The sequence below is a fragment of the Solanum dulcamara genome, chromosome 3 (assembly GCF_947179165.1).
Source record: "Solanum dulcamara chromosome 3, daSolDulc1.2, whole genome shotgun sequence".
Taxonomy (NCBI): domain Eukaryota; kingdom Viridiplantae; phylum Streptophyta; class Magnoliopsida; order Solanales; family Solanaceae; genus Solanum; species Solanum dulcamara.
The window spans coordinates 73,774,042-73,798,730 of record NC_077239.1 but is presented as its reverse complement, the minus strand read 5'-3'; the positions used below and the strand labels follow the sequence as shown (position 1 = coordinate 73,798,730).

The window sequence follows — 24,689 nt, the reverse complement described above, 5'->3', positions numbered from 1 at the left end:
ATATAATCGTCCATTATTGAGATTCATTACCATGATTATTGAATTACTAATTTAAGCGCTAACATTTTTTTTTATAGATTGAATCATGATTTACTTTAGAGATTTGACTTCCTCTTCTTCAGAGTTGTGATACCTTTTGTGTTTCGATAGTACAAGAGATATATCATTGTATGAGAGCACCAAGGCAGGATAGGCTCAATTAATCAGAAACCAAGCTTCTTAACATATCCAAAATTTATAGTTCAAGTCCTGTAGGATAGTTCTAAGCAAACTTCAAAAATGAATTTCACATACAGAAAAGCTGACAGATTCACATTTGCATGATCTTATTAAAAGAAAATATTTGTATCTTAGCATAGAGAATCCAAAAAAAAACTATAACATGTACAATAATCACAGCTAATAGCTTTATGGATTTGTACGAATATTTCTTTGAAGTCAATTCAAATTCTATCTTGATTGGCCCTCTTTAATTCACACGTCATATATGACAATATACAAGAACATTGTGATGCTCAAATAATAGTATGCCCCATTTCTTTTGAGCTTATGAGACTAAAATTAGGATGTAACTCATGGACTATGGCGGAGAGGGTCAAGAGAGACTATGGGTTCTTTGGATACTCATGCGACTGAACTCAGAATATAATTCTAAGCGCCTGCGTACCTCAGTGAAGAGGATCAAGTCATAACGTAGTTCTAAGAGACTGGTTTTTTTTGTGTTTTTTTTTTATTTTTTTGCTTTGTTTTTTTTTGTTTTTTTTTGTGTCCTAACTTTTGCCTAGGACGCCTCTTTCGAGATTTTCAACCTAGCAGACAATTTTTATTTTATATTTTTTTTTGGGTGCCGTGCACAGTTTATACTCTTATGGGCCAGGAGTAACATGCAGTTTATACTCGTACCTTAAGGAGGGTGTTTCTTTTCTTCAAGGATAGTATCTCTTTATGAACTTTCTGTTAATGGGGCCAATGCGCAATCCTTCTGAGTCAACCAGTTTGTAAGCGCCACTTGAGTATACTTCTTGTACCACATATGGTCCATCCCATTTGGCGGAGAACTTGATTCCAGACCGACGAGAAGTAATAATGGGCCTTCTTACAACAAGAACTTGATCACCCACTTGGAAGCATCTAAGACGAACTTTCTTATTAAAAGATCGAGCTAGACGAGCTTGATAACATTGCAGACTTTGTTGGGCCTCTAGTCTTTTTTCATCAAGAGCCTCCAATTCTTCGAGGCGCAACCGAGCATTTTCTTCATCAGTGAGCCCTTCTTGAATGGCAAGGCACAATGACGGGATTTGACGTTCAAGTGGAAGAACTGCTTTAACTCCATAAACAAGAGAGTAGGGAGTCGCTTGTGTTGGCGTGCGATACGTAGTCCTATATGCCCAAAGAGCCTCTTCCATTCTTTCATGCCAATATCTCTTAGACTTAGAAACAATTTTTTTCAACAAGTTGCAGAGTGTCTTGTTAAATGCTTCAGCGAGACCATTAGCAGCCGCATAATACATAGAGAAATTGCGTTGCTTGAAGCCAAAAAGATCACATATCTTCGTCATTAACTTGTTATCAAATGGCTTGCCATTATCTGTCAATATGTATCGAGGAATACCAAAATGGTAGATAATATTAACTCGAATAAAGTTGGCGACATTCTCTTTCTTTACTTCTCTAAGAGAAACAGCTTCTGCCCATTTTGAGAAGTAGTCAGTTGCAGCCAGGATGTACAAATGTCCACCAGAGGACTTAGGCAATGGTCCAACAGCATCCAAACCCCAAGCTTCAAATGGCCATGAGGCAATAGTTGGGTGCAATACTTCTGGGGGTTGATGTATAAAATTCGTATGGAATTGGCAAGCTTTACATCTTCGGACGTAATCCAAGCAATCTTTCACCATGGTTTGCCAGTAATATCCCATCCTTTTTATGTGAAAATGAAGTTTTGGTCCAGACTGATGCGCTCCACATACTCCAGAATGCGCTTCTTGCATAGCTTTAGTAGATTCATCTGCCCCCAAACATCGTAAGAGAACTCCATCGAACGACCGCCTGTAAAGTATATTTTTATAATAAAGAAAACAAGGGGCTCGTCGTCGGATTTCTGTTCTTCTTCGAAGGTTTTCAGGCAATATTCCATAACACAAATAATCTATTATTAGTTGTCGCCAATCGTCAATTTCAGCTTCCGAAGTGGCGATAACTTGTCAAAATTCTTCTTCATGCTCATTTGGAGGCGGAGTTATCCATCTTTGGCAAACCACAACTTGTATTTCATCAGGAGATACTAATGCAGAAGCTAAAGCTGCCAATGCATCAGCCTTTTTATTTTCCTTTCTTGGGACATGTTGAATAGTCACCTCTCCATGCCACCCTATCATCTTTTGAGCGTAATTGCAGTATGGAATTAACTCAGGCTTCTTTACTTCATAATTACCCAAGACTTGATTGATCACTAACTTGGAATCCCCAAAAACTTGTAGTTGCAATTGTTTCATATCAATGGCCATCTCAAGCCCAAGTAAGAGTGCTTGATATTCAGCAACATTATTGGAGCGGTTTTGTGTTAGAGTGAAGGAGTATGGAAAAACTTCTCCATGGGAAGTGACAAATACCACACCAGCACCGGCTCCTTCACGATGTGCAGCACCATCAAAATACATCTTCCAAGGTGGCTGAATTTCTACTAGCATTGCGTCTTCATCAGATAACTCCCAATCATTCGGAATTGAATGATTGGCCAAGAAATCTGCTAGCACTTGTCCTTTTACTACCCTCTGAGATATGTACACAATCTCAAATTGTTGAAACTGGAGGTACCACCTTGCTAGCCTATCACTTAAGACAGGCTTGGACATGACAAACTTGATAGGATTCGCTTTAGAGACAAGTTGTACAATATGAGCCTGGAAGTAATGCTTCATCTTCTGAATTGAGAATACGAGTGCCAGCCATAACTTCTCAATAGGTGAATACTTGATCTCGTTTTGTGTCATCATCCTACTCAAGTAATATAGGGCATTTTCTTTCCCGTCATCATTTTCTTGTGCGAGAAGTGCTCCTACTGACCTTTCTTGTGCTGCAATGTATAAAATCAATGGTTTTCCAGGTATAGGAGCTACAAGTACTGGAGGTTTCATCAGATAAGACTTTATGTTCTCAAAAGCATTGGTACAAGCTTGGTCCCATTCAAAAGGAACATCTTTCTTCATAAGGCGACTGAATGGTTGACATCTCCCAGCTAGATTTGAGATAAACCTCCTAAGATATGCTAATTTTCCTTGTAAGCTTTTCAACTCATGAATATTTTTTAGCTCAGGCATCTTCAAAATAGCATCTATCTTATCTTTATCAATCTCGATTCCTCGTTGTCGAACAATAAAACTGAGAAACTTTCCTGAAGTAACTCCAAAGGCACATTTTAAAGGGATCATTTTGAGTTGATATCTTCGAAGTCGTTCAAACACCATTCTCAAATCTTGCAAGTGGTCATAACTCTTCTTTGATTTCACCACTAAGTCATAGACATAACACTCAACATTTTTATGAAGCATGTCATCAAAAATATTCTGCATGGCTCGTTGATAAGTGGCTCCAGCATTTTTTAAACCAAAAGGCATTACTTTGTAGCAATATATATCTTTAGGAGAGCGAAATGCAGTAAGTTCTTCATTCCTTGGTGCCATGCGAATTTGATTGTATCCAGATGAACCATCCATGAAAGGCATTGCCTCGTATCCAGTTGTAGCATCAATCATAAGCTCAGGGATTGGAAGAGGAAATTCATCCTTAGGGCATGCATTATTAAGATCTCTAAAGTTAACACAAACTCGTATTTGGCCATTCTTCTTTCTTACAGGTACAATGCTTGAAATCCATGTAGGATATTTGACTTCACGAATGAAACCTTCTTCAATGAGCTTGTTAACTTCAGTTTCGATCAAAGGAACCAGTTCAGGTCTAAAGCGACATTGCTCTTGTTTAACAGGATGAGTGCCTCATTTCACAGCGAGACGATAAACTGCAATTTTAGGGTCTAATCCTGGCATTTCTTTGTAACTCCAAGCAAATACATCCCTAAATTCCATAAGCAGCTCAATATATTTCTTCTCTTCATCGTCATCTAGTGAATCACTTACATATGTAGGCCTTATATCATCATCAACCCCAAGATTTACTTCCTTCAATGCATCAATAGTATTCTTTATCCCTTCCTCGAGTTCAGGTGGTGCATCTTCAGCATCCGCATCTTCTTGAGGATCACCATCATTAAAAGATATGTGATGGCATGCATGAATATCAACAAACCCATCATCAATTTTTGCATATAGTGGAGTACTTTCTTCAGCACAAATTGTGATGTGATTTGATGATCCCACACTTTCTTCATCTTCATCTCGCTCCCTAGTGTGAACTATGGTGTGAGTTCTTGCTCTCAGGACATCTCCACATAAAACTACAAGTTTTGTTTCCCGCCTCATTCTAGAAGGGATCAAACTGGGCCAATTCTTGGGTGAATTATGCTCCCGAGCATATACCCGTTCTTCCATTATTCTATAATTTCATTGGCACTTGTATTTTTTCTTCATTGGTCCCAATCGATCAAACACTGAAATTTTTGGAGTTGATTCTATTAGCCGATCAGATGCAGAAACGTTAGGAGTCATGCCACTAAGTCGATCAAACACAGAAGGCTTCTTGTTGAACATCATCGATTCTTCCACGGGGATAATGTAGTTGATGCTCATCCTTTTTATAGAGATTCGGACTGGTGATGGTTGTTTGTAACCCAAGCCTTCGCACGATTGCTTGACATCAAACCCTCTCTCTATCATCATCCTTTGAGTTGGATTTAGGCCATGATTTGCCCTTTCAATAACTTCATTTGGAAGCTTCCCTACTTTAGTAGCTTCATTGGGATTGTATCCTGCTTTCACCAACAACTTATATGCATTCGGGTCAAAACCCTCATTTGTACGATTTTTAGGGAGTGATTCATGTGAATCATGATTCGATGGTCTGACAAATTCTTGTATCATTTTTGAAGGTGATTTGATTGCATCAATTTACTTGATAGGGAATGTCAACTTACTACTCTACAACTCAGAAGGTAGGATCTTGACTTTGTTTGTCTTTGGGACATAGTGAGAAATAGAAATCATTCTCTTACTTGAAGATGCCTCACTTATCTTAAGTATTTTACTCATGTCTGAAAGCGTTTTACTCTTTTCAATCATGACCCTCGCATTATCAGGTGCTACATCAACCTTTTTTGTAATGTCAGCAGGTATCGCATTATCAACTTTGACTTCTTTTGAAGCATGGTTCTTTAAGTAGAATTTTGCATCAGCAAAGTGTGCTTCTGTCTCGGTGAAAGGTTCATCAGTAGCAACTACCTTCTTTTGAACCCCATCTTCAAAGTATTTGAAACATTGATGGTAGGTGTACGGCACCACTTTGTTCTCATGTATCCATGTCCTTCCTAACAAGATATTATACGAGGTCTTTGAGTCAATAACATGCATCCACTCACTCGAACGCATATCTCCCATTGTTATATCTAATTTGACAGTACCAATGGCTCTATGCCCCCCTTGGTTAAATCCTTGAATCATTAGACGACTTTCAGATAGTTCATTTATTGGGATTCCAAGTTCCTTCACAGTACGAATAGGGAGAATATTGACCCCAGATCCATCATCCACCATGATCCTATTCACTTTATGTCCAAGCACAAAACCTACCATATATAAAGGATGATTATGCAGCACTTCACCCAATAGAAGATCATCATTAGTGAATGTAAACTTCGCATCACAAGTGTCCGCTTCTTCAGAGTGAGGCTTTATAGGGCCTTTATGGGATGGAGGTAATGATGGTGATGAGCTTTCTCCCATTGTTTCTTCTCTATCAATGTTACAACACGAGGCCTTGGTGTCATGATGAGAAATGTTTTCACGAAACCAACTTGGCAAGAATTCCTTTAATGTCATCGGAGGACGTTGCTTTTGATAGTAATTTCCCCCAACTCTTGACTTCTTCACATTCTTCTTTACCCTTTGAGTTTTAGGTAGTTTCTTCATCTTTGCTCTAGTCACTTGCTTACTCGGTTCTCTTTGCAAGCTCATTTTACAACGTCTTCGTCGTGTCACTAATATCCATCCTTCATCATCAGTATAAGCACCACAAGATTGGTTTTCCTCTAGAGGTTTATCTTCCCTTATTACTTCATTCATCAAAGGAACAAGCAATGATGCGTTAACATCTATTGGTTTGAAGTCGCCAAATTTAATCATCTTTGGTGGTGATGTGGCTATGTCATCACCACTATCATGTATTTCGATAAAGTTTCAAAGAACTATGGGGTCGAGTGAACCAAAAGTGACAGAGGCTTGATTTGAACTCTCCTTCTCATCTTCAAGTAATATCTTTCTTTCACGGGCCAAGTCCATGATCTTTTCCTTAAAGATAAAACACTTTTCGATCGGATGGCCCATCAAACGGTGATATTTGCAGTAATTTGGATCATTAGTCCTCCCAGCCTCATCTGGACGCTTCATTTCAGGTAGCTCAAAGAGTTTTAACGCTAGAAGCTCTTCAAAAATTGCTGGAACATCTGAGTCCAAGAAAGGATACTCTTTTGCCTGCATTTCCTTCAAAGTCATCTTTCTACCTGCGTTATTCTGAAAAGTTGTGGTCTTCACCCTTTGATTCTTGCTTAGATTCGTAGCCACTTTCAAAGGTATGACATTAACATTCATCGACTCCTTATTTCCAAACTTAGGTGCTGATTTTCCTCCTTTCTTTACCTCCATTTTATCTTTTCCCTTGTGAGGCCCATAAATAAGTGGTCCTTCAATCCCGCTTGAAGACATGCTCAACTCCATATCATGAGCACGTGTGGCTAGTTCCTCAAATGATTTGGGTTTAATACCCTGTAGGATATAACGAAGTCCCCAACGCATTCCTTGAATGCACATTTCTATTCCGGAAGTTTCACTAAGCCTATCCTTACAATTGAGGCTTGCATTTCTCCATCGGTTGATGAACTCAATGACAAGTTCATCTTCCCATTGACGTGTATTTGTGAGTTCAACCATGCTCACAGTACGCCTTGTGTTATAGAAATGATTAAGAAATTCATGCTCAAGTTGTTCCCAACTATCAATAAAGCCTGCCTCGAGATCCGTATACCAGTCAAAGGCATTTCCTTATAAGGAGCGCACAAATTGCTTGACCAGATAATCTCCATATGTTCCAGCATTATTGCAGGTTTCAACAAAATGGGCAATGTGTTGCTTTGGATTTCCCTTTCCGTCAAATTGTTGAAATTTTGGAGGTTGATATCCTGTAGGCATCTTTAAAACATCGATTCTTGAAGTGTATGGCTTTGCATATGTAAATAATGACTTTGAAGACACGTCATACTTATCTTTGATGGTACCCATAATGAAGTCCTTCAGTTGATGAATGGGAATTCCTCCTTCAACAGATACTTGCAGCTCATCACCCACATTTATTTGCTTTGTAACTGAATCTCCCTTTTCTTGTATCATCGGACGTTTTCCAAGTGCATGACTTGAGTCCCCCTCCATAACGTTCTCAACTCTGTCCGTCAACTTGACAATTCGATTATCTTGATCTTGCACATATTTTGTTAGACCTTCAATTGCCTTCGTCAAACTCGCCAGTTGTTCTTCAACAGTTGAGGTGTTAGTCATCATCGCTTGGATGGCCGTTATGGATGATAGAACAAAGCATGGATTTTCCCTCAAACTGAAATCTGTCTGAAACAAGTTACATGGAGTGATTGAGGCAGATCTAATGATCAAGACATCATCTTCATCTTGAATAGTGCAATTCCTCATGTTAAAAGGACTAAGTCGAGCCAACGTCTTTTCAACAATATCAGCTATATTCTCTCCTTCTTCCAATTCATTCGGAAAGAATCTTGCCCCCTTTGAAGATAGAAGATCAAAAATAGGAACTGATGCGGACGGCACTTGAAGTGCTTGTTGTCCTAGCAAGTTTGCTTTGTTCCTAGTGATGGGTCCCAAACTTCCCATAGTAGCATCCAGTATGTTCTCCACCTCAAAGAAGAACTTGGAATCAATAGCCTTAGCAATAATAGTCCTGGAGTCAAACTTCTTAGATGCCATTTAAGGGGTCTTGAAGTTTGATGATCGATGTGAAGAGATGAGAGGTAGCGATTGTCCCACTGGGCGTGCCAAAATTTGTAAACAACAAATTTTCGAGCCAAGAAAAATAAATAATCAAGACCGGAAAATTGGAGTAACAAAGTGTAATATTTGATTTCAAAATATAATGCGAGTTACAATCTATATAATAATCCTCTGATTCTTCAAATAATATGAAACACGTTGAACTTGAATTTGATTTAGAGTCAAGGGCTTGAATAGCTTAATCTTGAATCTTCGTCTTCGAATTTGGATTTGAATTATTCGTCACGAACACTTGTATGGTTATGACGAACAGTAAAGATGAACAAGTAACTTGATCTTGATCTTCTTGATATATTCTTCTTCATTCTTGATCTTAAACTTGAATTTGATTACTTGAACTTTGTAGCTTTGTAGAGAATTTGCGGTCTTTGATCCACGAGCTCTCTTGCTTCTTGTTCTTCAAAAAAACCCTCTCTCAGAATAATGAGGACCCCTATTTATAGTTGTAGAGAGTGGTATGAAGGTGTGATTTGATTGGTTGGTTTGAACTGACCAATCAGATTTCTTTGTTGAAGAGTTTTAATTTGATTGGTCAGAACATGTCACATAGACACATGATATTATTCTAGTGGCTCATTTAATTTGACTTAGATTGCCACATAACTTTGACATGTGGCATGATTTTAGTGGCTTATTTAATTTGACCTGGATTGCCACCTAACTTTGACATGTGGCATGATTTTAGTGACTTATTTAATTTGACCTGGATTGCCACCTAACTTTGACATGTGGCATGATTTTAGTGGCTTATTTAATTTGACTTGGATTGCCACCTAACTTTGACATGTGGCATGATTTTAGTGGCTTATTTAATTTGACTTGGATTGCCACCTAACTTTGACATGTGGTGTGATTTTAGTGGTTCATTTAATTCGACTTGGATTGCCACATCATTTGGACTATTTTCTTGAATTTAATATAGTCTAAATTAATTTACGGATTTAAATTCAATATAATTCTAATGTTTACAATGTCCTTAAATTATTTGAAATGAATAAAAATATTCTTCGTTTATAATTTGGTCCAAAAATGTCCTTATTGTCAATACTTTGATCCAAAAATGTCCTTATTGTTATTTAATGGGTCGAAAATGTCCTTTTTCAGATAAATATATTATTTATTTTCTTTTTGAACACATTTTTTTCTTTTTTATTAGCAAATGTTTATTCTACTTCAATTAGAAAAAATTAAAAAATTAAAAATATTTCTTATTTTATTATAATTATTTTTTATCGTTATTTGAATAAAAATTAATTATGCATTTATTATGATCTTATATATATTATATATATAGCGGGAGATTTAGTGCACCGGATTGTCCTTTTTTATCCATTAAAACTTAGAGTACGTAAAATTATACTATTTTAATTGATAAAAATGAAATTACGAAGAATAAAATATTTTTCTATATTTTTATTACTTAAAGTGGTTTAAAAAAATAAAAATAAGAATAGAGCTCCTTAAAAGTAATATTTTTATAAGGAACAAGATTTGTGTTTTTTAAAAAAAAAAAATTTATTCGAAAAAGGGCAATTTTGACTCATTTTGTAACAATATGAGCACTTTTGATCCATTAAATAACAAAAAAATATTTCTGGATCAAAGTATTGATGATAAAGACATTTTTGAACCATATTATAAACGAAAAATATTTTTGTTTATTTCAAATAATTTAATTGTCCAAGATGGACGATGGTCCTAACGGAGGTGTCAATTAATCCTCGATCCAGGTGGCATTAACTCTCAAGTCTGTGATCCAGCAGATCTGTCAGAAGCATTTTTCAAAATATACATGTGTTAAAGCACTGAAATTTGAAATGTCTGAATTTATTGAGATTACAATCTTGCTATTGTACCAGGGATGACAATAGCCTAGAGTCTATTTTCTTAGATTTATTCATTCTTAAAATTGCCTTCAATAATCAATAAAATGTAAATGTTAAAATTCATATTGTTAATTTTCGCATTTTCCATTTTGAAACTCAATTTTTAAGTATATAGAAATTTTATGATAATGATCAAGGACAAATGTGCAAAGCACATTTCCGTAAAATTAGTAGTTAAGAATTAGTATTAAAATATAATTTTATAATTTTGAGAGGTAAAAATAAAATTGGAGTAGGGAAAGGTAAAAATATTTATAGTGGAATCTAAATGAAAGATATTTTCAATTTTAGATAAATTCAGATAGATTCAACTTTAACACAATCTATCAAATCAAGTAAATAAAGAAAAATAATAATAAAGTCACCATAAATGAAATCAATTTTAGATATTTACAGAGATTCAATTTTAACACAATTTACCAAATTAAGCAAATAAAGGAAAAGAATAATAAAAGCACTATAAATGAACATTCAAATTGTCAACAAATAAATAAATTTCTAATGAATCCAATTTTGTCAGCTAGTACTTGACAATTTAATTTCCATCTATATATAAATCCCTCATATATTTTTTTTTCTGTCAACACCAACAAATTTTCTTCTGAATTTAGGCATGGCAACACTTGATGAAGAACCTATGGTTATCATTGTTGGTGCAGGCCCTGCTGGCCTTGCCACATCTGCATGCCTAAATAAATTGTCTATACCAAATCTCATTCTTGAAAAAGAAGATTGTTACTCTCCTATGTGGAAAAAATATTCTTATGATAGAGTTCATCTTCATTTGGCCAAACAATTTTGTCATCTTCCTTACATTCCTTTTCCTCCTTCTTCTCCTACTTATATACCCAAAAAACAATTCATTCAATACTTGGATGACTATGTTTCTTATTTTAATATCACCCCTTTGTACAACAGAAAAGTTGAATTTGCAAAATTTGATGAATCCACAAAAAAATGGAATGTTAAGGTTAGAAATGGTAATTCTGGTGAAATGGAGGAGTATTTTTGTAAATTTCTTGTTGTGGCTACTGGAGAAGCTAGTTACCCTTTAATCCCTGATGTCCCTGGATTGGGAAATTTCAATGGAGAGGCTCTTCACTCTACTCAATACAAAAATGGTGACAAGTTTAAGGGTAAAAGTGTCCTGGTTGTTGGTTGTGGTAATTCAGGCATGGAAATTGCACTTGATCTTGCTAATCATGGTGCTAACACTTCCATCATCGTTCGAAGCCCGGTAATTAATTAATTAATTTTATTTTTACTATTTCTCGCCATATCATTTTAACTCGAGTAAACCAAGATTTAACATTGATAATTGTTTTAGTGGTCTTACCCTTGAGCCAACCTCGTCTGTATCTTACAGATGCACTTGATATCAAGAGAAATGGGATATTTGGGGCTGATGTTGTTGAAGTATAAGGTTGGATACACAGTGGTGGACACCATAATGGTAATGTTAAGCAAGTTAATGTATGGAGATATAAGCAAGTATTATGGGGTAAAAAGGCCAGAAGAGGGACCCTTTGCTTCTAAAATAAAGTATGGCAAGTATCCAGTCTTTGACGTGGGAACTCATCGAAAGATCAAGTCCGGTGAAATCCAGGTAACTTAATTTACGGTTAAATTTAAACTGTTTAACCCTCGAAATTCAATCTGTGTTAAAGGGAGTATTATTATTCATGCAAAAATGATGGTGACAGGTGTTACCTGCAATGAAAAGCATAAGAGAAAATGATGTTGTGCTGGAAAATGGTAAATCTCATCAATTTGATGTTATTGTCTTTGCTACTGGCTTCATGAGAACTACTCACAACTGGCTTCAGGTAGGTAACTTATGTTGTTTTATATTCTAATAATAAAATTGTCTTGTACTCTGTTGTGTCTTTTTCCTCTGTTACTCTAGTTTTGTTTTATTTTTGGAAAAATGACATAGTTAAAGGATGAGTAATGACATGGAATTGATGTGTAGGGAGATGATTATCTTCTGAATGAAGATGGACTACCAAAGCCAGAATTTCCACAACATTGGAAGGGGAAGAATGGACTCTTCTGTGTGGGGCTATCAAGAAGAGGACTTTATGGGATTGCATTTGATGCTCAAAACATAGCCACACATATCAGCTCTTTTCTCTGAATAATCATTCGTTGCTTTTGTTGAGTGAGAGTTTTTAGAGCCTTAGACATGAAGGAATGTGAATGTTGGTTAGTTAAATTAAAATATGAGAAAATTTCTCTGTAATATAAGGGTAAGATTATTGTCTCTTAACAATTTACATAGACTTATTTTGGTCAGAGTCAATATATATGTCAACTCTTTTCTTTGGTTATATATATATATATATATATATATATATATATATATATGTCCCGTGCTTCACGTTTACGTAAGCAATTTGATGAGCAATTTCTAATTTGGTTCGAGCCTTTTTGCGGACCAAGTGTTCCATTTCAAAAAGTACATACTCCCTCAGTTTCATTTTATCTGGCTCTTATATCAAAATAGATATTTCATTTTACTTGGTCATGCAAATCAAAATTTTTAAACTTTTTTTTCTCATACTACCCTAGTAATAGATAACTACATGTCATGTTAATTTTATTGTGTATGAAACTTGATTAATGTCATTTGTATCATAATATTTATTGACTGTTGGACGTAATAAATTTGGTATAAACTTAGCTTTAATTTAAAATTTAATTAAGTTTGTATCCCGTTTGTAGTCTTAATAATATACTCGTGTATTATTGTGTATGAAATCTAACTCTTAAAATGAAAATTAAGTATAACAATATGTAAAAATCAAAAAATCTATTGTTGGTATCACATTGGCATACGAGTTGAAAAATATTTAGTGGTAATATAACAAGAAACTTAGTTGACACAATGTATGAATATGGTATTCTATAAAAGAACCGAACTGTAATATCATATGAAATTTGTATGAAAATTGAATTCTCGTATAAATTTGAAAATTGTATTCTATACATGAGTTGAACTATAATGTCAATATGAAGCCTGTATGAAAACTGAATTCTAATTATGTCATGTAAATTTTATTTTTGTGTGTGAAACTTGTTTAATCTCATTTGTATCGTACTATTTATTGACTGTTGGACATAATAAGTTTGGTATGAACCTAGCTTAAATTTGAAATTTAATTTAGTTTGTATCCCGTTTGTAGGCTTAATAATATATTCGTGTATTATGGTGCATGAAATCTAAATCATAAAATGAAATTTAAGTATAATAATATGTAAAAATCTATAAAATAAAGAAAACTTTTTTTGGTACCACACTGGCATAATAGTTGAAAAATTCTTAGTGGTAACATAACAAGAAACTTAATTGAAACAATGTATTAATATGGTATCCAATATCAGAACTGAACTGTAATAGCATATAAAATTTGTATGAAAAATGAATTATAATAAAACTTTGAATATTGTATTCTATAAAAGTGTCACGCCCCGGGAGGGTACCCTAGGCGTGGTCGGCACTCGAAAGCCATTTCTGGCCTCCAAGCGAACCACCTGGTCCAGTCACACATTCATTCAAACACATTCTCTCAGCAAAAGACTCAATCAATGAAGTACTATTCATAATTTAGGGCCAAAGGCCAAATAATTATCAGATCAACCAACAGTTATAGAAGAACTACTCAAAAGAACAATCCAACATTTCTACACTCCGGTCTATGAAGCCTCTATCAACAATCTAGGAGGTGTCAATGACAAGCCCATAGCTACCAACCGTCAAACTAAAGAAAACCAAACAAAGCTGTAAAGGAGATCTCGGTATCCTCCGGAAACTAGGAGGACTCACCAACTAGCTGGGAATGTATGGATCTTCAACGGTGAGCCGGTTGATGATCTCTAGTACCTGTTTCTGCATCATGAAATGATGCAGGCCAAATGGCATCACTACATGAAATGTACGAGTATGTAAAATGGCCGAATGAAACAACATCAGAGAAGGATCAAACAAACTCGAAAATCTCAACTCAAAAGAAATAACAACTCAATCAAGTGTCCTAAGTCTAAACAAGAATATGTTTAGACGGGACCAATCACATACCATTCAACTCAATCCGACTCAGAGTACTATCAAGACCTATATGGGAGATTCTCTTATCCGACAACCATCACTTATGAGCCAGTGATAGTACAACAAACCGACGTTGTTGCCGCGTCCGTTCATACTTTGCCAGGGTATGAACAAATCAACCATTCATGGATCCAATCCAACCAAGTCCTATAATGTCAGGACAATAATTTTGGGGAAGCATCCGACTTTAACGGTTCAATCCCCTCCTATGTTTGGCGACGTAGTTATTGAGTTCGAGTATGGACTATACTCTTACCCAATTCGATGCTCGATACTCCTCCCAAGACTCAATGCTCATAAAACTCCATCCAATCAACTCAATCAAATCATATCGACAAGTCTCATTTAGAACCTTGTCAACTCATCAACTCTATCACCATCAAACATCTTCCAATCATACTATTCGATCGATTTCAATCATATCATTCAAGAGTAAATTTAAATATACATTTATGGCATCATACAAACATATCCAACCATTTATCTATCCATTTAACACATCTTTGGAACTCATCACAACTCCAAGGTTTTAGACCAACAATTTAAAGTGAACAACATATTTAAGAGAATTAGCATTTTTGTCATAATCCACATAGTTAAGAAAACCAATAAAGCATGTTTAACGACTCATCTTCATCAACTCATACTCACATGAAGGTTCTTTCTAGAAATTTCTTGTCTCAACAACATCAACATATCAAGAATCACATTGATGGATGACAAGACTCATTTGGACATAGGCCTATCAAGAAACTCCATTCTTATGAACATTTAACCTCAAAGAAAATGTAGGGCACATGGGTGGACTCAACCCATGTTTTGAGTAGCCTTACATACCTTAGTGAAGACTTGAAGAAAACCTTGTTGTTGGGTCTTCAATGGAAAACTTGAATTTCTTGAAGCTCTTGAATGAAATCTTTGTTGGAAATGGATTTAGAAAATAAGAAGAGGAGAGGAAAAATTTTTAGGGCTTTTAGAGAGAGAGAAAGGGACTAAAAATGGTCCCAAAAACATCCCAAGGCTGTGTATATATAATTTGGAGAAATACCCAAATTGCCCTTTCTCCAAAATCTGAAAAATAGGCCAAAAACACTTTTGGCGCGATAGTGGCTCATCGCGCCACTGCGGCGCCAAGTCGAATAGGCTAAAAACCTACACATCTGTTAGTGGCGCGTCGCGCCAAGGACCAAACTACTGAGGCTTGTTCCTGGCGCGATAGTGGCGCGTCGCGCCCTTACAGCGCCAAGCCCAAATTTTCTAGGTTCTGGAAAATAGGCTTGAAAACCCTGCACATCTCGTAGAGGCGCGCCACGCCAGGGGCCAAACTACTGAGGCTTGTTCCTGGCGCGATAGTGGCACGTCGCGCCACTGCGGCGCCAAGCCCAGATTTCCAGCAGTTGCAACCCAGGTCAGAAATTCCTGTCGTGCTAGTTCGTCTTAGGATCGTCATATCTTTTGACTTCAAACTCCAAAAATTACATTCTTGGTGGCGTTGGAAAGAAGACTCGACGACCTTTAATTTACTAGGTCGTGGGCCACCCCGATTGTCGTCTTTCAAAAGATAGAGTCGTTAGAAGTCGACTCCTTATACGAATTCATCCTAAACTTAGCCACGACGAATCTTTTGGACTTATAGCTTGGTCCTAGGGGTCCCTTGTGACCCCACATCACCTCTAACACCTTTCAATTTCTCAGGGACTCATCCCAACTCATGCATATACTTCACAATAATAGAGTTCGACCCTACACGAATACAAGAAAGGTCTGAATCTTAGGGAAATATTTTGGGGGGTGTTATAATATCTCTTCCTTGGGATCATTCGTCCTCGAATGAGGAGTAAACCAAGAATGGACTCGGGGCACAAATTACAATCAGAATTCAGTCAATCAACCAATCAATTTCTTAAATAAAAAAAAATTTACTATCCAAACTCAAAATGCACAAATAAGATTTTTGGCGGCTTTGGGCTATTTTTAGCCTATCTTGAATAACTCTCACCTTCTTTATGGCTTGGTGAACAAAATCGGGCCCAATCAACTCAACTTTACCAACTTCAAACCATCCAATTGGCGATCTACACCTCCTTCCATACAAAGCTTCATAAGGAGCCATTTGAATGCTTGCATGATAGCTATTATTATATGCAAACTCTATGAGAGGTAAGTGATCAATCCAATTTCCTTTGAAGTCAAGCACACATGCCCTCAACATATCCTCCAATGTCTGGATGGTGCGCTCCACTTGGCCGTTTGTCTAGGGATGAAAGGCTGTACTCAAGTTGACAATCTCCTAGATGTATAACTTTGCATAGTCTTCTGCAGTATCGGTAGTCTTAACTGCCAAGAAGTGAGCTGATTTCGTCATTCTATCCACAATCACCCAAATTGAATCATATTGCTTTCGAGACTTCGGCAGACCTGTGATAAAGTCCATATTAATCATCTTCCACTTCCATTTCGGGATATCTATATTTTGAGCTAACCCATATGGCCTTTGATGCTCAACTTTAACCTGTTGACAATTCGGGCACTGGGAAACAAACTCCGCAATATCTCTCTTCATCCCACTCCATCAATAGATTTCCCTCAAATCGTGATACATCTTTGTAGAGCCAGGATGAATAAAGTATCTGGAACTATGCACTTCGTCCATAATCCTTCCTCGAATATCATCGACATCTGGTATGCATAATCTGTTTTGGTACCTCAACTTACCATCTCCCCCTTTGGTAAAAACCATCACCTCCTGTTTGTGAACAACTTCCTTCAAATGGAGAAGGACGAGATCTTGGTCTTACTTTTCTTTTACCTCTACTACGAGTGAGGATGCAGACCCATCTTGAACATTAACCACCTTCATTGTTCTCTTCAAGACGAACTCCCAATCGGGTTAATCTATGTACCTCCTTCGCCAATTCTCTCCTTCCCTCCTTCACATGGGCAGTGCTACCCATAGACAACCTGCTAAGAGCATCAATAACAATATTAGCTTTACCTAGATGGTAGAGGATGCTCATATCATAGTCTTTGAGTAGTTCGAACCATCTTCTTTGTCTCAGGTTGAGTTCCTTCTGGTTGAAGACGTATTGTAAACTCTTGTGATCGGTGAACACATCAACATGCACTCCATACAAGTAGTGGCACCAAATTTTAGAGAAAATACCACAACTGCCAGCTCAAGGTCATGAGTTGGGTAATTTCTCTCATGAACCTTAAGTTGTCTTGAAGCATAGGCTATCACATTTCCCTTCTGCATCAGCACACAACCCAAACCAACTCTAGATGCATCACAATAGATCAAAAAACCCTCTGTTCCATCGAGCAAAGTTAGAACAGGAGCAGTGGTTAGCCTGGTCTTCAATTTTTGGAAACTCTTCTCACAAGCATCGGACCATTGGAACTTAGCCTTCTTTTGGGTCAGCTTGGTCAATGGTGATGATATGGATGAGAATCCCTCTACAAACCTTCGATAATAGCTGGACAAACCCATGAAGCTTTTTATCTCTTTCGGGGACGTGGGTCTGGGCCAATTTATCACTGCCTCAATCTTCTGAGCATCAACCTGAATACCATCTCCAAATACAATGTGGCCTAGAAAAGCCACTGATGCAAGACAAAATTCACATTTGGAGAATTTTGCATACAACACTTGGTCCTTTAGAGTTTGCAAGACGACTCTAAGATGATGGGCGCGCTCCTCCTCATTCTTGGAGTAAACCAAAATATCATCTATGAATACAATCACAAACATATCAAGATATGGTTTAAATACTCAGTTCATAAGATCCATAAAAGTTGCGGGGGCATTAGTCAACCCGAAGGACATCACCAAGAATTCAAAGTGACCATAGCGGGTCCGAAAAGCTGTCTTTGGGATATCACACTCCCTCACCTTCAACTGATGGTAGCCCGATCTTAGGTCTATCTTTGAGAAACAAGTGGCACCCTGAAGTTGATCAAATAAGTCGTCTATTCTGGGGAGAGGGTATTTGTTCTTTATGGTGACCTTGTTTAGCTGCCTGTAGTCAATACACATTCTAAGTAACCCATCTTTCTTTCGCACAAATAGGACCGGAGCACCCCATGGTGAGACACTCGGCCTAATGAATCCCTTATCTAACAAGTCTTTCAACTGTTCTTTCAACTCAACCGGAGCCATTCTATATGGAGGGATTGAGATAGGTTGGGTATCAGGAAGGACATCAATCCCAAAGTCGATCTCCCTATCAGGAGGGACTCCAGGCAGGTCTTCAGGAAAAATATCAGGAAACTTGTTGACAATCGGAACCGACTCAAGAGGTGGAGACTCAATACTGCCGTTTTTCACTCGGACAAGGTGATAAATACACCCTTTTGAGATTAACTTCCTGGCCCTAAGGTAGGAGATAAACTTACCCTTAGGCACGACAGGACTCCCCTTCCACTCTATGACAGCCTCGTTCGGGAATTTAAACTTGACAATCTGAGTCCTATAATCAATAGAGGCATAACAGACATAAAGCCAGTCCATGCCAAGGATCACATCAAAATCAACCATGTCTAACTCAACTAAGTCAGCCAAGGTATCCCTGTGATGAATTGACATAGTGCAATCTCTATAGACTCTCTCAGCTAAGACAGAATCACCGACAGGAGTAGCTACACTGAAAGGCTCAAGGAGACACTCAGGGATTTTATCAAACTTACTTGCCACGTAAGGAGTCACAAAAGATAGTGTGGCACCCGGATCTATCAAAATATAACAGTCAAGAGAAAAGGCTCGAATCATACCCGTCACGACGTTTGAAGAGTTCTCCTAATTTTGGTGACTACCCATGGCATATAGGCGGTTTGTACCTCCACTCATACCTGAAATAGTGCTTCTCTGATTACCTCTAGCTGACGGTGCGGTGGTAAAATAGTGGTCTCTGTTCCCCCATATTGGACACTCCTTCTGGAAATGGTCTATTTGGCCGCATTTATAACAACCAACCCTTCCCGCTCTGCACTCTCCCAAGTGGAGCTTACCACACTTGACGCATGGTGGCTTCCCTTGCGAACCTTGACCCACTCTAGCCTGGGATTGAGAACCCTGGGTCTGAAATTCTGGCGACTCTGTCCTTGCCGATCATACATGTTCTACGGCATAGGTGCACTGGCGGTAGATGAGGCATAATTGGAAGGCCTCTTCTAAAAGAAGGACCTGCTGCCCTTGTTTTTCCTCTGTTCATTATCATGCCCAGCTGATCTCTCCCTCTTGCTCAAATGCTTCTCTCTGTCTTTTCTCTTCTCATCCTCCACCTGTTGAGCCTACACCATTAATCTTGAAATATCCATATCGGAGATTAACAATGCTGCTTTGCACTCCTTCTTCACATGCTTTCCCAAACCAGAGACAAATTTCCTCATCTTCGACCTCACATCTGGGATCATCTCTGGAGCATACCTGGACAGCTGGATGAACTTCAAGCTATACTCCTTAACAGTCATGCCTTCTTGTTTCAGGTTCACAAACTCCTCCACTTTCGCTTCCCTCAATTCTCGGGGAAAGAAGTGGTCAAGAAAGACTCCCTCAAATTCATCCCACACAGTAGGTTCAGCATCCTCACCTCTACCTTGTTCTCATTGGTTATTCCATATGTTTGCCACATCCTTGAGCTGGTAGGACACCAACTCAACCCCCTCAATCTCCGTAGCATGCATAGCTTTCAAGATTTTCCATATCTCATCAATAAAATTTTGGGGATCTTCATCAACCTTAGACCCCGTGAATGCCGACGGATTCATTCTCAGAAAGTCTCTAATTTTGGTGGCAGCAGACGACTCTTGGGAACTAGAGCTAAGAGTTGGCGAACTCTGGTTACCATTTTAGGCAGCTATAGTTGAGTGATCATGGCAATCGCTCTTCTAAAGTCTGCTTCCAAAGTTGGTGCAGGTGGAGTAATAGGCATTTAAGATGCCTCCGCATACCTCGCAGGTCGGCCCCTATCCCTCGATGGGAGTACCTCTGACTGTGGCATCTCTGCGTTATCAGCATTCCTCTGGCTAGCAGTACGTTTAGGAGGCATTATCTGTAATGTATAAACGCACGAATTAGAAAGGAAGTTTATAGCGTTTAACTCTATCGCACGAATTCAGAGTATGAAATAAGTGAAATGATTCTTAATGTCATATAGCCTCCTGATTATAAGTGTGGTGCACAACACACCCATAAGCAAGACTCTACTAGACACGGCTTCATAGACTCCCTAGGACTCTTGAACTCTAGGCTCTGATACCATATTTGTCACGCCCCGGGAGGGTACCCTAGGCGTGGTCGGCACTCGAAAGCCATTTCTGGCCTCCAAGCGAACCACCTGGTCCAGTCACACATTCATTCAAACACATTCTCTCAGCAAAAGATTCAATCAATGAAGTACTATTCATAATTTAGGGCCAAAGGCCAAATAATTATCAGATCAACCAACAGTTATAGAAGAACTACTCAAAAGAACAATCCAACATTTCTACACTCCGGTCTATGAAGCCTCTATCAACAATCTAGGAGGTGTCAATGACAAGCCCATAGCTACCAACCGTCAAACTAAAGAAAACCAAACAAAGCTGTAAAGGAGATCTCGGTATCCTCCGGAAACTAGGAGGACTCACCAACTAGCTGGGAATGTATGGATCTTCAACGGTGAGCCGGTTGATGATCTCTAGTACCTGTATCTGCATCATAAAATGATGCAGGCCAAATGGCATCACTACATGGAATGTACGAGTATGTAAAATGGCCGAATGAAACAACATCAGAGAAGGATCAAACAAACTCGAAAATCTCAACTCAAAAGAAATAACAACTCAATCAAGTGTCCTAAGTCTAAACAAGAATATATTTAGACGGGACCAATCACATACCATTCAACTCAATCCGACTCAGAGGACTATCAAGACCTATATGGGAGTTTCTCTTATCCGACAACCATCACTTATGAGCCAGTGATAGTACAACAAACCGACGTTATTGCCGCGTCCGTTCATACTTTGCCAGGGTATGAACGAATCAACCAATCATGGATCCAATCCAACCAAGTCCTATAATGTCAGGACAATAATTTTGGGGAAGCATCCAACTTTAACGGTTCAATCCCCTCCTATGTTTGGCGACGTAGTTATTGAGTTCGAGTATGGACTATACTCTTACCCAATTCGATGCTCGATACTCCTCCCAAGACTCAATGCTCATAAAACTCCATCCAATCAACTCAATCAAATCATATCGACAAGTCTCATTTAGAACCTTGTCAACTCATCAACTCTATCACCATCAAACATCTCCCAATCATACTATTCGATCGATTCCAATCATATCATTCAAGAGTAAATTTAAATATACATTTATGGCATCATACAAACATATCCAACCATTTATCTATCCATTTAACACATCTTTGGAACTCATCACAACTCCAAGGTTTTAGACCAACAATTTAAAGTGAACAACATATTTAAGAGAATTAGTATTTTTGTCATAATCCACATAGTTAAGAAAACCAATAAAGCATGTTTAACGACTCATCTTCATCAACTCATACTCACATGAAGGTTCTTTCTAGAAATTTCTTGTCTCAACAACATCAACATATCAAGAATCACATTGATGGATGACAAGACTCATTTGGACATAGGCCTATCAAGAAACTCCATTCTTATGAACATTTAACCTCAAAGAAAGTGTAGGGCACATGGGTGGACTCAACCCATATTTTGAGTAGCCTTACATACCTTAGTGAAGACTTGAAGAAAACCTTGTTGTTGGATCTTCAATGGAAAACTTGAATTTCTTGAAGCTCTTGAATGAAATCTTTGTTGGAAATGGATTTAGAAAATAAGAAGAGGAGAGGGAAATTTTTTAGGGCTTTTAGAGAGAGAGAAAGGGACTAAAAATGGTCCCAAAAACATCCCAAGGCTGTGTATATATAATTTGGAGAAATACCCAAATTGCCCTTTCTCCAAAATCTGGAAAATAGGCCAAAAACACTCTTGGCGAGATAGTGGCGCGTCGCGCCACTGCGACGCCAAGTCGAATAGGCTAAAAACTTGCACATCTGTTAGTGGCGCGTCGCGCCAAGGACCAAACTACTCAGGCTTGTTCCTGGCACGATAGTGGCGCGTCGCGCCCTTACAACGCCAAGCCCAAGTTTTCTTGATTCTGGAAAATAGGCTTGAAAACCCTGCACATCTCATAGTGGCACACCGCGCCAGAGGCTAAACTACTGAGGCTTGTTCCTGGCGCGATAGTGGCGCGGCGCGCCACTACGGCGCCAAGCCCAGATTTCCAGCAGTTGCAACCCAGGTCAGAAATTCCTGTCGTGCTAGTTCGTCTTAGGATCGTCATATCTTTTGACTTCAAACTCCAAAAATTACATTCTTGGTGGCGTTGGAAAGAAGACTCGACGACCTTTAATTTACTAGGTCGTGGGCCACCCCGATTGTCGTCTTTCAAAAGATAGAGTCGTTAGAAGTCGACTCCTTATACGAATTCATCCTAAACTTAGCCACGACGAATCTTTTGGACTTATAGCTTGGTCCTAGGGGTCCCTTGTGACCCCACATCACCTCTAACACCTTTCAATTTCTCAGGGACTCATCCCAACTCATGCATATACTTCACAATAATAGAGTTCGACCCTACACGAATACAAAAAAGGTCTGAATCTTAGGGAAATATTTTGGGGGGTATTACAAAAAGAGCTAAACTATAATGTCAATATGAAACATGTATGCAAACTGAATTCTAATAATGTCATGTGGACTATAATTCCAATATGAAACCTGTAAGAAAACTGAAAGAATGATTTCAAGAAATTATTGTCATATAATTGTAAAACATAAGTAACAGTTGATTCTTTAAACATCAAAATCATACTACGAATGAAGGAAAATGTACTAACCCAAGAAAAGAAAAGTTATAGTTGATTGTTTATATCAAAAAACATGCTACCATTAGAGGAAATGGACTAGTAAAACAACAAAATAAAAGTACCAGTTGAGAATATCCTTCATCTGAAAATTGATCGTCTTGGCCTTGGCATAGGAAAATTGGTGGTGTCCGGAGCTTGCTCTCCTAATATGCGTGGTCCACCAAATCTGCTGGCAACAGTCCTAGTTACCTCGCTTCTCATTTTTTTGACTGGTGTTTGAGTTAATATATTAAAACTTTGTGGCTCAATCTCTACTGTAACTTCATCATTTGTAAATCGAGGACTCTTCCGAGGTGTATGATCAACTTTTTGGATTTTCTTCATCATACAGAACTCCTCTATACACTAATTGAAAATGGTGGTTTTAAAATGGTGGGGACTGGAGAAATCTTGAGGAAGACAGAGGGTATTTTCTTTGACTATCATTGAACAAATTGAAAAAAGAAAAATTACAAAGAAGTTAACGGAGGTAGTTGTATTAGAGACACGAGGGGGAGGGGGGAGGCATGTGTAAGTTGAAAAAGGAAAAGTTGAAAATGCACCACTTTTTATCTTCTCTTTCTTATTAATTGTGAAAAAACTTAATATGTTTAAATAATTAATTTAAATAGTTGAATTATAACAATCAGTTAAAGCCCATAATTAATAATTTATAAATAGTAATTGCACAAAAATCCATTTATAAGTTATAATATAAACCCTTAAATAGATGTGTGGTATGATTTTTTCTTAAAGTTTTCATAAGTATATGTTTAACACATGTGTGTACTACTTGTTACGTAGTCAAATTTCATGTCACTCGCAATTGACTTTGAATCAATATAAAGCTTAGTAGATCGTGAGTCTTGGTTCTTAGTGAAATCACCAAAAAGGAATTTCAGTAATGTCATACCAAGTCAACATGAATCAAGTAATATGAACAGAGAGAATATATGTATTGGAAAACTCTACATATATAAGTGATGAAAGTTATTTCTAACCACAAGATTGTTTAAAGCTACATGATTGTTAATTCGGTATCCATATTAGAGCTCGACTAATCCAAATTTACTGAGCAACCCCATCCACTACACTGCATCCTTGCTGTTAACTTTTGAAACATCCATTTAAACATTCAACGACATTATATGCCTATAACATCATATCATTCAACCAATATGATTGCGATTTTACGTGGTCTTTGAACCCCCAACCACACATGAAAACTGTCCAAAAAAGGTTGAGCATGTTGCGCAATTTTAACTGAAAACTATATAGATGAAAGAATGTCTTGTTGAGAAAACAATGTTGACTATTGCAAATGCATCCAGTTTTCACTTTTAACCCACGTTGGCCACAATTAAGATAATAGCCTCTTCTTTTAGACAAGAAAAAGAATGTGAAAAGACACTATTTCTACCAACCAAGCCCAGCCAAATAAACTAACTAGACCTTAAAAAGTGCTAATGTGAAACTAGTGTTTCTAAAAGGGTTTTTTCCCCTTGGAATGATGTTTTACATAAATAGA

The 24,689-nt window shown here is 37.7% G+C and overlaps 1 protein-coding gene across 1 annotated transcript; it reads left to right on the top strand.

Annotated features, from left to right (window-relative positions):
- Positions 1-10,694: 10,694 nt before the first annotated feature.
- Positions 10,695-12,460, top strand: LOC129881774 (probable indole-3-pyruvate monooxygenase YUCCA10). The gene is made up of 4 exons (XM_055955882.1): positions 10,695-11,366; positions 11,496-11,735; positions 11,833-11,955; positions 12,102-12,460. Exons 1-4 carry the CDS (start codon positions 10,743-10,745, stop codon positions 12,264-12,266), a joined length of 1,152 nt encoding a protein of 383 aa, XP_055811857.1. The 5' UTR covers positions 10,695-10,742; the 3' UTR covers positions 12,267-12,460.
- Positions 12,461-24,689: the final 12,229 nt, after the last annotated feature.

Excerpts from the sequence above, each read along its gene's own strand:
- LOC129881774 (XM_055955882.1), top strand. The coding sequence starts at position 10,743 with ATGGCAACACTTGATGAAGAACCTATGGTTATCATTGTTGGTGCAGGC. Across the intron at positions 11,367-11,495 it reads CCATCATCGTTCGAAGCCCG|ATGCACTTGATATCAAGAGA; the intron begins GTAATTAATTAA and ends TGTATCTTACAG. Across the intron at positions 11,736-11,832 it reads TCAAGTCCGGTGAAATCCAG|GTGTTACCTGCAATGAAAAG; the intron begins GTAACTTAATTT and ends TGATGGTGACAG.